Source organism: Nomascus leucogenys, chromosome 8 (assembly GCF_006542625.1).
Source record: "Nomascus leucogenys isolate Asia chromosome 8, Asia_NLE_v1, whole genome shotgun sequence".
NCBI classification, from domain to species: domain Eukaryota; kingdom Metazoa; phylum Chordata; class Mammalia; order Primates; family Hylobatidae; genus Nomascus; species Nomascus leucogenys.
The window spans coordinates 111,784,631-111,798,809 of NC_044388.1; the positions used below are offsets into that span (position 1 = coordinate 111,784,631).

General features: G+C 52.6%; 1 protein-coding gene across 1 annotated transcript in view; it reads right to left on the bottom strand.

Annotated features, from left to right (window-relative positions):
* UBAC1 (UBA domain containing 1) overlaps window positions 1-12,911 on the bottom strand; it is a 28,510-nt gene extending 15,599 nt beyond the window's left edge. Inside the window, exons 1-3 of the mRNA XM_003279635.4 lie at window positions 12,540-12,911; window positions 6,881-7,001; window positions 5,253-5,326 (exon numbers count right to left, since the gene is read on the bottom strand). Of these exons, the coding sequence (XP_003279683.1) occupies window positions 5,253-5,326; window positions 6,881-7,001; window positions 12,540-12,677 (333 nt within the window). The 5' untranslated portion in view covers window positions 12,678-12,911. The remainder of the gene's footprint in view (window positions 1-5,252; window positions 5,327-6,880; window positions 7,002-12,539) is intronic.
* Between the last annotated feature and the right edge of the window lie 1,268 nt (window positions 12,912-14,179).

Here is a 14,179-nt window from a genome sequence, read left to right on the forward strand (position 1 = left end):
GATGGAGGCATCAGTGGAGCTACAAAGGCTCAGGCCAAGAGCAGAGCATGGACGCAAGACCATTCCAGCCTCCTAGAACTGCATCAGTGGCAAGGGACAGGGAGTGAGCCTCAGGAGCTAGCGCTCCACCCGCTGCCGCCCTGCCCTGTGCTCCCCTGCCATCCAGTCCTGCCGGCAGCTCCCAGAGAGCTGGGCTTGAGACCCCGGGCCAGGAGCCCTAGGCTCATGAGAGGGAAAGCGGCACCCCCAGCACCCTAAACAGGGAGACCCAGCAGCAGGGGAGCGGGGCAGACACAGCCAAGAGGTGGGAGGGGGCAAAATGGCAGGGTCTGCACCCAAAGGGCAGTGCCCCAGCCAGCCACCCAGTCCCAAAGCGCTGCTAACAAGATCCAGGGCCTCTGGAAGATGGCACATGCCTGTAATCCCAGCACTTTGCAAGGCCGAGGTGGGTGAATTATTTGAGGTCAGGAGTTCGAGACCAGCATGGCCAACATGGTGAAACCCCATCTCTACTAAAAATACAAAAATAAGCCCGGTGTCCTGGTGCACACCTGTAATCCCAGCTACCCGGGAGGCTGAGGCAGGAGAATCGCTTGAACCTGGGAGGTGAGCTGAGATCACACCACTGCACTCAAGCCTGGGTGAGTGACAGTGAGACTCCATCTCAAAAAAAAAGAAGAGGAACAACAGAAAGCAACACAAAGTGAGGAGCCAGCAGGGAAGAGGATAGTGCTTATGAGCCAGGACACACGGCCCGCAGAGGAATACACCGGAATGCTAGAAGACATCATCTGAGGAGGAGAACCGGCTTAGGAATTTAAACATGTTACAGCCAGATCAAAAAGGCTACAGAATGTTTAGAAGATAAAGTCAAGGAATCCCTCAGAAAACAGGCCTACCAGTCAACTCATAAGAGTTACAGAAAGAGAAAAGAAAACAAGGAGATCAAAAAACCAATTCAGAACATTTTCCAGGACTAAATTTCCCAGAACTCAAACATCTGCATCTCCAGAGTCAATGTGCCGGGCATAGCAAAGAGAAAAAGACCTGCAGCAGAGACACCATGGAATATTCCAGAACACTAAAGCACACCAGATGGCAGAAGGTTCCAGAAGGAGCAGAGGAAGGGGAGGCGGTTGGTGCAGGGAGGAACGGCTCAGAGCTGCCTTGCGTACCGCACACGGCTGGCGCCCCCTCCACAGCTCCTGCGCTGGAATACAAGGCCTCAAGATGGTTTCCCCTCCCGGGCACTAGAGGAAGTCAGGCTCCACCAGACCAAGGGACAGATTGAGAAGAACAAGACACCTGGTCCTGCGGCAGGCAGAACTCGAGGACGGCTGCATGCTCCCCGGGCCTGGCAGTTGCCCGTGCGTGGCTGCAGAGCATGAGCAGGACACATTCCACTCTGGGGTCAGTTATATCACGCAGCACAGCCGACTCTGGGGAAAGAACATGATCCTTGGTGGGCCTCACCTAATCAGGCAGGTCCTTAAAAGGGATGGGTCTCTTTCTGGAAAGAGAGATTCAACACTTCAGAAATCCTGTTGCTGGCTCTGAAGGAGGAAGAGGCTGTGTGGGTAGGAATGCAGACCGTGCCCAGGCCCTGAGAGCAGCCCCCAGCTGGCCACCAGCAAGAAAATGGGTCAGAACTGGACTCGCCAACTGCCGGAAGACCTCAGAAGCAGAATCTTTCCCAGCCTCGGAAAGGAAAGCAGCCCTTCAGCACCCTGAACGCAGCCCTTCAGCACCCTGATTTCAGCTCGAGACCCTGAGCACAGAAACCAGCTGAGCTCACCCAGCCAGACTTCTGCCCTACAGAACTGCGAGCTACAAGCCAAGTGCTGTTTTAAGCGGCTACGTGTGTGGCAATTTGTTAGGTGGCAACGGAAAACTTGCATAGGCTTAGCAAACTCTAACACAGGAAAGAGGCAGGAAAGCCAGGCTGTGCAGCAGGCCTGGAAGGCAGCGACTCAGACAGATGCGCAGGCCAGAGGGATGTGGAGGGAGGGAACGCCCCAGTGACCTAACATCTGTGACCATGTTTCCAGAAGCTTTATTGGCTCTGTGGAAGAGCATGAAAAAATCAGCGATAAGCCTATAAGAAACTCAACAAGCAAACGAAAGGAAGAGGCAAATATTAATTCCAGGAAAAATATAGTTGTGTAAGAAGGATGGATAATCTTAATCAATTTTGCTCACAGCTGAAAACTACACTTCAATTATACTAGTAATGAAAACCCTGAGATCTTCAACATTATGATCTAACCCTCGAGGGAGGGGAGAGGGAGGTACTGTAGCCTCTTCCTTAAGAAGTCAATAGAGACTAAAGTTGGTCATTCAAGGAATAATAATATACACATATTATTTATAAATCAGGAAGAGAATTGTTAAAGATAACAAGAGTTATGAGTGGTTGGGCCGGGCACAGTGATTCACGCCTGTAATCCCAACACTTGGGGAGACCAAGGTGAACAGACCACCTGAGCCCAGGAGTTCAAGACCAGCCTGGGCAACATGGTGAGACTCCGTGTCTACAAAAAATACAAAAATTAGTCAGGTGTGGTGGCACACACCTATAGTACCAGCTGCTTTACTCCTGGTGCTGAGGGAGAAGGATCGCTTAAGCCCAGGAGACAGAGGTTGCAGTGAGGTGGGATCGTACCACACACTCCAGCCTGGTGTGCACTGCCTGGCTTGTGCCAACAGGCCCAACTAATGTTTTATATTTTTTGCAGAGACAGGGTTTCATCGTGCTGCCCAGGCTGGTCTCAAATTCCTGGGCTCAACTGATCCTCCCACTTCAGCCTCCCAAAGTGCTGGGACTACAGGGGTGGGCCACCACACCTAGCAAAGACTACTAATTTTTATTAAAAGATTTGTAGTATTATTTGACCTTTTAAAAACATACGTCACTTTGACTTAAAAATTAATTCATAAATACAAAAATTAGCTGGATGTGGTGGCACACACCTGTGGTCCCAGCTACTCGGGAGGCTGAGGCAGAAGGACTGCTTGAGCCCAGGAGGTCAAGGTTGCAGTGAGTTATGATTGTACCACTGCACTGTGGCCTGGGCAACAGAGTGAGATCCTGTCTCTAAAACAAAAACTAAATTAAAAATTAATTTAGGCCAGGAGCAATGGCTCATGCCTATAATCCTAGCATTTTGGGAGGCCGAGGCAGGTGGATCACCTGAGGTCAGGAGTTCGAGACCAGCCTGGCCAACACGGTGAAACCCCGTCTCTACTAAAAATACAAAAAATTAGCCGGGCGTGGTGGCGCGCACCTGTAATCCCAGCTACTTGGGAGGCTGAGGCAGGAGAATGGTTTGAACCTGGAAGGCAGAGGTTTCAGTGAGCCGAGATCGCGCCACTGCACTCTAGCTTGGGTAACAACAGCGAAACTCTGTCTCAATAATAATAATAATAATAATTAATTCATAAAAATATGAATTGACATCTTACAATGTTTCGGTTTGCAAATATTTGAAAAGAAAAGGTAAGCTCCTCAGGTTAGCTGCAAGCTACCCACCCAAGAGGCTGTGGGGCAATGGCTGTATGGTCAGACCCTGCTGTTTATATTATTTACAGGCCTGTAAGTCTGAACACCAACGGTCAAACTGTAATCTGAGAACTGTGAATGCTGCCTGCAGCAGTTCCCAGAAACAGGCCTGACTCGGGGACAGGCGGAGGCAGGCCCAGATCTGTCCACTGCAGATGGGTGGGGCGGCAGCCTGTGTGTCACTCATGCGTGGCCAGGTGTGACTGAAGATAAGGAGGGGACCCAAGCCCAGGGCGCTCTTCCTGGGGACCCGTGGTCCCAGATGAAACCCAAAAATAGCTTATGCACTACCAGGCATGAGCCTAGCCCAGAAGAGTTTGACCCGCTCTTTCTCTGGGGTGAACACTCTCCTTAGCCTCTCAAAGCACAAGCAAGAACCTCTACCCTTGAGATGAGTAATGCAAAGACAGCAGAGGAAAAGTGGCTGCCCTTCTAGCCAGCAGGCTCCATGCTGGGCGCGGGCGCGGGCCCTGCTGTGGGGTAGGACACGCACTCCCAGAACGCATCTTCCTCTGCTCAGTGAGCTTCCCAAAGCATGAGCTTCTGGGGCAGCCAGTAAACACCACAATGCACGGCGTTCCTAAGGTACACGCGCAAGTGGACTGCACAGACCATGAATCAGTAACATGTGAGTGAATGTAAACACCAATGACATCCAGTTCTGTTTTGCAAGAAACAGACAAGGCAGGCAGAACTCAGCCTTTCTCAGCATTAACAGTGCAGGCTGAGTATCCCTCATCTGAAATGCCTGGGACCACAACTGTTTCGGATTTCGGGTTTTTTCAGATTTGGGAATATTTGTATTCCAAATAATAAACTCAAAAAGCACCAATGAGCACTTCTATTAAGTGTCATTTCGGCACTCAAAAAGTTTCAGACTGCAGTGCGTTTCCGCGTTTGGATTTTTGGATGGGGATGCTGAGCCTGTGCGGTGCGAGGCGGAGCTTGTTACGAGTGCTCCCTCACCGGCCGCTCTCTGCATGCGCAGCCCTTATTCTGTGTGGTGGTTGGTTACCCACTTTCCTCCGTTTTTCTGTCAGGACTGACTTGGCTGCTTGGGAAGAGGAGGGAACGGGAGCACACACAGGTGAAGGTGGACAGCAGTGCGGGAGTGAACCGTCACGCAGGACGTGTCCCTACTCTCCTCTCTGTCTCAGAAAACTCAGAGGCAGGTTTTCTGTGCTGGTCCCGTGAGCAGGGACCAGGACTGACACGGATTAAACAGGCTCTGCCGGGAGAGAGAACCCCTTATAACCACATCTACTGTAAATGGCGAAATGTGTGGGTTGGTGAACAACTAGTATAGAGAACTTCTTAATTCTTTTTTTTTTAAGTTTTTATTTAATTTTGAGATGCAGTCTCACTCTGTCGCCAGGCTGGAGTGCAGTGGCACGATCTCGGCTCACTGCAACCTCCGTCTCCCAGGTTCAAGAGATTCTCCTGCCTCAGCCTCCTGAGTAGCTGGGATTACAGGCATGCGCCACCAGGCCCAGCTAATTTTTTTTGTATTTTTAGTAGAGACGGGGTTTCACCATATTGGCTAGGATGGTCCTGATCTCTTGACCTTGTGATCCACCCGCCTCAGCCTCCCAAAGTGCTGGGATTACAGGCATGAGGCACTGTGCCCAGCCTATAATTCTTAAATGTAGACTTCCACCAATCAAGGTCCCCAACTGCAAACTTTGAAATTTACCTTTTCTTCTGCTGAGACATCAGCCATCTTGGGAAGTGGTGATGGAGCACGCTTTTTTATCAATAATAGGACATCTAGAAAAAACAACACGTATATCCATCACACTGGTTATCGTTTCATATCCACAGAATGGCATAAAGGGTGCTGGATGCCCTGAGAACAGAACGGCAGGGGTTCGGCTGGGCGTGGTGGCTCCCGTCTGTAATCCTAGCACTTTGGGAGGCTGAGGCGGACGAATCACCTGAGGTCAGGCGTTCAAGACCCACCTGGCCAACATGGTGAAACCCCGTCTCTACTAAAAATACAAAAATTAGCCAGGCGTGGTGGCACACGCCTGTAATACCAGCTACTCGGGAGGCTGAGGCAGGAGAATCACTTGAACCCGGGAGGCAGAGATTGCAGTGAACCGAGATTGTACCACTGCACTCCAGCCTGGGCAACAGAGCAAGACTTCATCTTAAAAAAAAAAAAAAAAAGAAGAGGAGCAGGGCTTCAGCTGGGTGCAGTGGCTCACTCCTGTAATCCCAGCACTCTGAGAGGACGAGGCAGGTGGATCACTTGAGCCCAGCAGTTCAAGACCAGCCTGGACAACATGGCGAGACCCCATCTCTAGGAAAATACAAAAAATAGTTGCGCATGGTGGCACACGCCCGTAGTCCCAGCCACTTGGGAGACTGAGGTGGGAGGATTGCTTGAGCCCAGGAGGTCAAGGCAGCGGTGAGCCTGACTGTACCTCTGCACTCCAGCCTGGGTGACTGAGCGACACCCTGTCTCAAAAGAGGACCAGGCTTGGTGCCCCCCTAAACCAAGCATCTACACCAGCCTTCCCTCACTTTTGCGTGATGTCTGCATGGCCCTAGCTGAGGTACAAGCTCCCAGGCCTGGCACGAACCCCCAGGTGACCCGTGGCCCAGGAGGCGTGCACAGCACGGCCCCAATAATTGTGCAAAGAATTGGTGACAATCCTGCAAAGGGCATTTTAACCGGCTCAGTTCTGAGAAAGTCTGTGAGGCTGGAGAGTTTAGTCTTAACCCTCAGAGGTCAAAACCTGAGATGTGGCTCATCCTCAGCCCACGACAGTGGCCATCCCCCACTGGCTTGGAGCTTGATGGTCATCTCAGTGGGTATCTGTTAGCAATACTTCCAGGATTTTCAAAACAGCTTACTTCAAGGAATTCCATAATTAAACGCATTATTTGAATGACACAGACAAAACTGATGTCTGCTCTTCAAGTGCCTCCAGACACAAAACCATAAGCAATTAAATGGATGTGTGTGTCTAACATTGCACTGGAATGCCAACAACAATCGCCACAATGAAGGTGAAACCTGCAGAACCCCTGGAGTCTCTGGCTTTGCTCTGAAACAGAACTAAAAGCGAAATTCACCTTTGGCTTCTCAAATGTCTGCTGCTTGTTCAATTTCAATTTCTGTTGTTTTTCACAAATATTCTATAATGGAACTCTTTTTAATAAAGGAAAAACAGAATGCTTTTAGTTGATCTCGTTTTTGTGCTCGTGTCCAGCTCAGAACACTGACTCCTGTGGGTGGACCACCCCCTCCTGGCTCCAGCACCCCCAGCAGCGCACGATGCCTGATGCCAACCCGCCCGCCCACAGTAGCCTTACCTTGGTCCTGGATATTCTCTTCCAGGATGGTCCTAGCATCACTCAGCACCCTCTCTGAGGCAGCGTGGATTAATTTATGATGGGTTATACTTTTGGGATCTTCTAAGCTCCCATGAGCACACTGGGGAAAAATAGATATTTCAAGATAGAAAATAAGTAAATCGTAATTCTAATAATATACGACCTGGCATCCCAAGCCACACCAGGAATTTACTGGGTTTTCTTATGAGCTAAGAAATTACACCATGGATAAAATTAAAGAATTCCCACTAACGGTAGATGCCAAATGAAGCATCATAGCGCCAGATCCCCTGGGCCAGTGAGCTGATCCCCAGCCCACGGAGTACTCCTGAAACAAGCTCCCAGCTCTGATATACCACACCCTACTGACAATTCGCAGCCACCAGAATTGCTTCTTTGGTCTAGAAAGATCTGGAAAATAATTTTAAATGAAAATAGCAGATCCATTGTTTCCTGATGACCTAAAGATCTACCTAAGTTTTGGGCAGTTGTTTTTCTTTTTTCCACAGACACATGAAAGGGGCCAGAAAGGCTGCCCAGAAAGAAGACTGGCTTGCAGACAGCCCGAGATCAGGATAAGAGGAGCGCTTGGCATGATTGCTCTCAGCCTGGCCAGCTCACTAAGCAACAGCCATGTTGCAGCCCGAGATTGGGATAAGAGGGCCACTTAGCATGACTGCTGTCGGCGTGGCCCAGCTCACGAAGCAACAGCCATGCTGCACCCCGGGCTGCTCAAAGGTGGACCAATGGGCACGCAGGCACCAGGGCCCCGGAAACCCTGCAACACCAGGGCAGGGAACAGGAGGCAACACATGGGCAGCAGTGAGGAGATCCCCCTCACACACACCACAGCCACCTCCGACCAGCGCTCACGGGGGACCTGGGAAGCCATCTTGACAGCTACTGACTGCAAACTCCAAGAGGAAGTTGGAGCAGATGGCCGTGACCCCTTCCAACCCTGCCATTACGAAGACCTCACAGCCAACTGCTGGCAGGGGTAGATCCTGCTCCTCAATTCAGCCAGCATCCTCTCTGCAAAACAGCACACAGCTGTCCCTGACTCATGCACATGGCACTGGCTTGCGGGAGTCCTGCTTTCCTTTGGACACGGGGGCTATGCATGTTGGCTCACCATTTTGTGAAGAACGGCAAACACTGATGGTGCCGTGTGATGAAGACCGAGGTCGGCACATGTGCCTGCATGTTCGTGCCCAAGTTGGTCCAGAGCTCCACGACTCCACCCTATTATCTGCCTCAGCACCACACGGCCCGACACACCACACCACAGCACAGCACACCGCACCAAACAGTGCCCACCTAACCAAATATGGCGCCTCCCCAGCCGGAATCGTGGGGTGAGAGGAGAGGGGCTGCGCTTCTGTGTTTCACAAAATACCCACGTTCCACAGCCTGGCCTGAAAGCCCTTCAGAACTCAGAGCTGGGCGGAGAGGAGGCTGACTATTTTCTTGCTCTTACAGATCCCCTGAGGTTAGATGGTAGAATTACCTGAAGATCAGAAAAGGATGAAACCCTCACTGGGCACTTTCTAAACCTGGTAGCGGGCTCGGCCTGTGCGTCAGGAGCGTGGCCCAGCCTGGAGCGGGGCCGGGACACCACCCCAGGACAGGCCGTCCTCGGACGTCTCAGGTGGCTGGGCAGACGCCCCGCTGTCAGCTCACTTTCCACCTCCCTTTGCTGCCACAGAGGCTCTGAAACACCCAGCACACACAACTGCTTGCTGGGAAAGAAAATCTAAGCACACACTTCACCTCTCAACACTGGCATTTTAAGAGTAACTGGAATTTTCTGTTGCTCTCAAGACTGAAAACGGTTTTGAAAAAGGGATTGACGGCCTCAGGGGCTGTCACTCCTTCACACAAAACTGGCCAGGCTGAGGGGATGTTGGGGGGACGCAGCTACAGGGAAGACACACTCCTGCCATTTACGACAGGGCAGAGAACCCCTCACGTGCCTCTGGATTTGACAATGGCTCTGCTCCCTGAAATACTGGGGGTGCTTCTTCATGATCCTAAAGTTTGCAGACTAGTTCATTTGCCAAGTTCAGAACACAGACTATGAAATGCAATTTTCCAAAATAATTCTCATACTGATTCCCAAAAAACCCACAGTCCACGTGTCACCAGCACACCAGGAACAACACGGAAGCACCAGGACGACCATGTCACTCTGCTTCTTTGTTCTCGGCAGAAGCTGGGGTACGGCAGCAAAAAAGCCCCAACCAAGGCCACTGGAGTAGGGAGGCCCTCACACCCCCACCCCACTACATCCTGCTCCTCCCCAGAAGAGTACTGACTTCGTTTCTGCTTGTACCTGATGCAATCTGTTATCTGAGGACCCATCTTCATGCGATCTAGGAAATGGAAAATTTAACAGCTATACGAGCAGGTACTGTGTTCTATTCTGGCAATTTCATGAACTCCCCTTTTTTTTTTTTAAAGACAGGGTCTCATTCTGTCACCCAGGCTGGAGTGCAGTGGCGCGATCTCCACTTATTGCAACCTCCGCTTCCCAGGTTCAAGTGATTCTTGTGCGTCAGCCTCCTGAGTAGGTGGGATTACAGGAGTCCGCTACCATGCCAGGCTATTTTTTACATTTTTAGTAGAGAAGGGGTATTGCCATGTGGGTCAGGCTAGAATTTCATGAATGTTTATGACACATACCAAAAACTCTACTGCACCACAGGTATAATTCTCTTTTTTTTTTTGAGACAGGGTCTCGCTCTGTCGCCCAGGCTGGAGTGCAGTGGCTTGATCTCGGCTCACTGCAAGCTCCGCCTCCCAGGTTCACGCCATTCTCCTGTCTCAGCCTCCCAAGTAGCTGGGACTACAGGCGCCCGCCACCATGCCCGGTTAATTTTTTTGTATTTTTAGGAGAGATGGGGTTTCACCGTGTTAGCCAGAATGGTCTCGATCTCCTGACCTTGTGATCTGCCTGTCTTGGCCTCCCAAAGTGCTGGGATTACAGGCATGAGCCACCGTGCCCAGCCAGGTATAATTTTCTTAAACTAATTAACTACCTGTTGTACAAGACAGGTTCCTCTGCCCCCTTCTCCACTCCAGGGCAATGGAAGCTACAGGCCACCACGGTGATCCCAATTTGCATAAAACAGAAAAGGGAAAGGCAACAGCAAGAGTTGTGATCATAAAACCCCTCCTTGATTCAGGAGTGCACACCCAGGAGCACAGCGGGGAGAAGCCAACATCGTTCCCCTCCAGGCAGATGGAAAAGAGGAAGGAAAAATCATGCCAGCGTCAGCATGCACTGGGGACCTGGCGAGGAGGAACGAAGCTGAAACAGACACCAGACCTCACTGCCTACAGCAGGATGACATCCAGTGACCGGCTTCCAGAGAGACATTCAAATACACAACTTGAGGATTCTCTTTTCTGACTAATGCATTCTGGCCCTGCCTGCAGAACCACGCTGGGATGTGGTGGTGGAGAGCCTTTCTGACGCTCAGCTCTAGAGTCCTGAAATTTATGTCGGCTCTTGTGGTGTGAAAATCCCCTGCTAGTCAGATCCTCCACACCTGTGGAAACCGCAGAGTGGAATACAGTCTCAATTTAAAGTAGAATGACAAAAAAAATCCCAAATGATACATCTCAACACCAAATGGAATAATATATATCAGGAATATAATAATTAGCATCACATCGGAACTGGCTGCCTAACTGACCCCCAGTACTCCTGAAATTCATAAGTAAGTATCTGTGGATCAAACAGCTCTCATTTCCTATTTCCTTTCATAAAATAATGTCATGATGGCCATGTACATCGCACCCTGAGTTAAACTAAACGCTGTGGCAACGCAGGGGACATCCCATGTCGATGCAGTGTGGGGTCCACAGGATATTTTTGTCTATTCCATTAACCCACAAGTTTGTTTTGGTGCCACTCTGAGCCTGGCCCCTGAGGAGCTTCTGTACTGGCTCAGGGAGGACACAGCACCTCAGAGAAGTTTGTGGTTTTTTTGTCTGTTTTTTCTTTTTTTTTCTGAGATGGAGTCTTGCTCTGTCGCCAGGCTGGAGTGCAGTGGCGCGATCTCATCTCACTGCAACCTCCGCCTCCCGGGTTCAAGCGATTCCCCTGCCTCAGCCTCCCAAGTAGCTGGGATTACAGGCGCACACCACCAGGCCCGGCTAATTTTTTGTATTTTAGTTGAGACAGGGTTTCACCATGTTGGCCAAGATGGTCTTAATCTCCTGACTTCATGATCCGCCCACCTCGGCCTCCCAAAGTGCTGGGATTACAGGTGTGAGCCACCGTGCCCGGCCCAGAAAAGTTTTTTAAAACACACCCAACTAGACAAGCAACAACACCTGGCTCAAACAGCCTGGATGCCCAGGAGTTACCGGCACTGGAGCTTAGTGCTGCCCCGATGGTTGTTCAGACGGCGAAATCACGCGGACTGAGGCAGAAGAAAAGCAAGAAAGCAGCCAAAACATACCGGCCCTTGAACGCAGGAGGCTCAGCCCCCTCCCTGGTGTGAATCCTGAGGCCAGCACCTCCCAGTTATTCACAGCCACTGCGTTCCAGAAGGGGGCTTGCCAAGCTTGCCTCTGACAGTTCCAGAACTCCACAGAACCATGCTCCCAAAAGCAACTCGAAAGTACTCTATGCGAGCAGCTGCTATGGTAAGAACTGAAGTTTATCCTCAGAGACCACACTTAGCTGAAGTCTAACGCGCTCAACCTGTCAACACAGATATGTAACTTATCACATGGAGTTGCCACTAGAAAGCTGCAGCCTCCTTCAGCCTAAATTCTGCCAAGCCCTCAGATCATGTCAAGTACAGACAGGAGGTCAGTCTGACACACGGACAGGCTTCTTGGTTGACCTTACTGAGTCCTTTCGAGAACTAGTTCCAAAAATCAGCAACCTAAGGAACTAAATACACAGGAGTATTTCAGGTGAATAAACTTTAAACAGTGTCTCAGCGAGGAGACCCTACTCCTGGGCCTTCCCTCTTGACCAATTTTACCTCTGCAGAAAAGCAGGGGCGCAGGGCCTTGTCCCGCAGCGGCACTATTTCAGGGACTCCAGCTAAAAGGCACAGTGGCCTGGGGTCAGCCAGGAAAAGAGCTCCAAGCAGCCGGCTCTGCGGGAAGGGGAGAGGAAGGAGAAGGGGCCTCTTAATGAAGGAGCCTACGTTAATTCTCAGCTCTCAGAGATGCTGCTGAAAAAAGCCTCACCCCAACAGCAAAAAGGTACAACTGCTGGAAAGTCATGAGGCCCTGCTCCGTCGGCGATTTCACTCTCCAGGCCCCGGTTTCCCGATCTGCCCTTACCTCCCTGCGTAGCTGCAGAGTTAACTGAGAGGCTGGCGTGTACAGGGCTCGGCCGGGCGGCTGGCACCGGGCGAGCGCTTAGTGACCGGTGTCCGCCGGCCGGCCGGCCGGCCAGGCCCGGGACGAGCGTCCAGAGATGTGGGATCCGAAAGGGGGAGAGTCGGGCAAAAGGGCAGGAGGCGCTGCCTCCACCCCCGGAGGAGAGGGCCTGGAAGCTGCAGACTGGGCGGCGGAACCCAGGTCGGGGCGGTTCGGGGACTGAGGCGGGGTCCGCAGTCGGAGGGGTCCGGGGCGGGTGTTGGGGGCAGGGGACGGGGCCCGGCCTTACGTGCTTGAGGCAGCTCTCCTTGAGCTTCTCCACCGAGGTGTCCTCGGTGGCCTCCTCCAGCCACTCGGCGCCGTCGGACGCGCAGATGTGCAGCCGCAGCACCTTGCCCGCGAAGATCTTCTCCTCTTGCACGAACATCCCGCCGCCGCCGCAGGGGTCTGCGCCCGCCGCCCGGGCCCCTGAAGGTCACCGGGCAGGCGGGCGGGGCGGGGGCGGGGCCAGACCGCCCGCGCTCTCCTTCGCTGGGCCGCCGCCGCCCCGCCCCGGCTCCCGTCGGCCCGGCCGCCGTCACTCGCCGCGGCCTGAGCGGTCGCCTCGCTCCCGCCGCCGTAGCCGCCGGGGGCGCGCTGTAGCCGCCGCACCGGAAGTGCGTCACGGGAGCGCCTGGCGCATGCCGGGAGATGTGGTTCTCGGACAGGCGCCTCGCTCCCGCCGCCGGGGGCGCGCTGTGGCTACCGTAAAGGCAGAGCGTCACGGGCGCGCCCAGAGCATGCCGGGAGCTGCAGTTCTCCGGTCGCTTCGTTCCTCCCCCACACCATTTTGCACACACGTCCTCATTTTTCTCCTATGATAATTCCAACCTCGTCCAGATTCCATGTGTCCAGTTCAGCACTTACTAATTGCCTCTCACTAGTGGGAGCCTCTGCTACTCAATGAAAATATGGTAGTGATTAAGACCAGACACCAGGATACAGTCCTGGAATGGGGCATTTCTAACGCAGGAAGCAGAAGTACTGACTGTTAGAGACCCTAGTGGAGGCAGCAGTAGTATCGTGGAAGCTGGTGGGGGAGGAAGGGGAGGAACACCAAGGTGGCGAGCGGAGAGTGGGGGAAGCCAGAGGGCTTGGGGGGGCCAGGTCGGAGCATTTGGACTTTGCTGTGAAAGCCACTAAAGGTGTGCCCAGGTGGCAGAATGAATGGTGGTGACTGAGGAGGGGACAGGGAAGAGGGCAGGGCATCCTTGCAGAGCAATGCGGAGGGAGAGGAAGAGGAGAAGGGGGCTTCCAGTGGCCTGTGGGAGGGGAGGCCAGCAGGATTGGAGGGTGTGGACCCAAGAGTGAAATCAAGGATGACTTGAAGACTTCCAGTGTGGGTGGCAGAGTGTAGGGCAGTGCCACCCTTTGAAGTAGGAGGCAGGAGGAGGAGGAGGAGCCACTGGCCAGGAAGGTGTTGGGTAGTTTTGGACACGGGGACCTGGATGTGCTGGGAGCATTCACACGGAGGTGGCCTGGAGGCAGCTGGACCTACAGGACTGAAGTTGAGGAGAGAGGCCTGGGCTGGAGACAAACACTGGGCAGTCAGCCTGGGCCACATAACAAGACCCTCTACAAAAAATTTTAAAAAATTAATTAGCTGGGAGTGGTGGTGCACACCTGTGGTCCCAGCTACTCAGAAGGCTGAGGTGGGAGGATCACCTGAGCCCAGGAGGTCCAGGCTGCAGTGAGCCGTGATGGCACCACTGCACTCCAGCCTGGGCAACACAGCAAGACACTGTCTCAGAAAAAAAAAAAAAAAGGCCAGTCATGAGCACATCAGTGGCAGCTGGAACTAAGGGGATGCCCACCCCCCTTCACATGTAGAGGAGCCCATGAAGAAAACGGAAAAGTATGGTACTAGGAAAGTTCCAGGAGTGTGGCTCC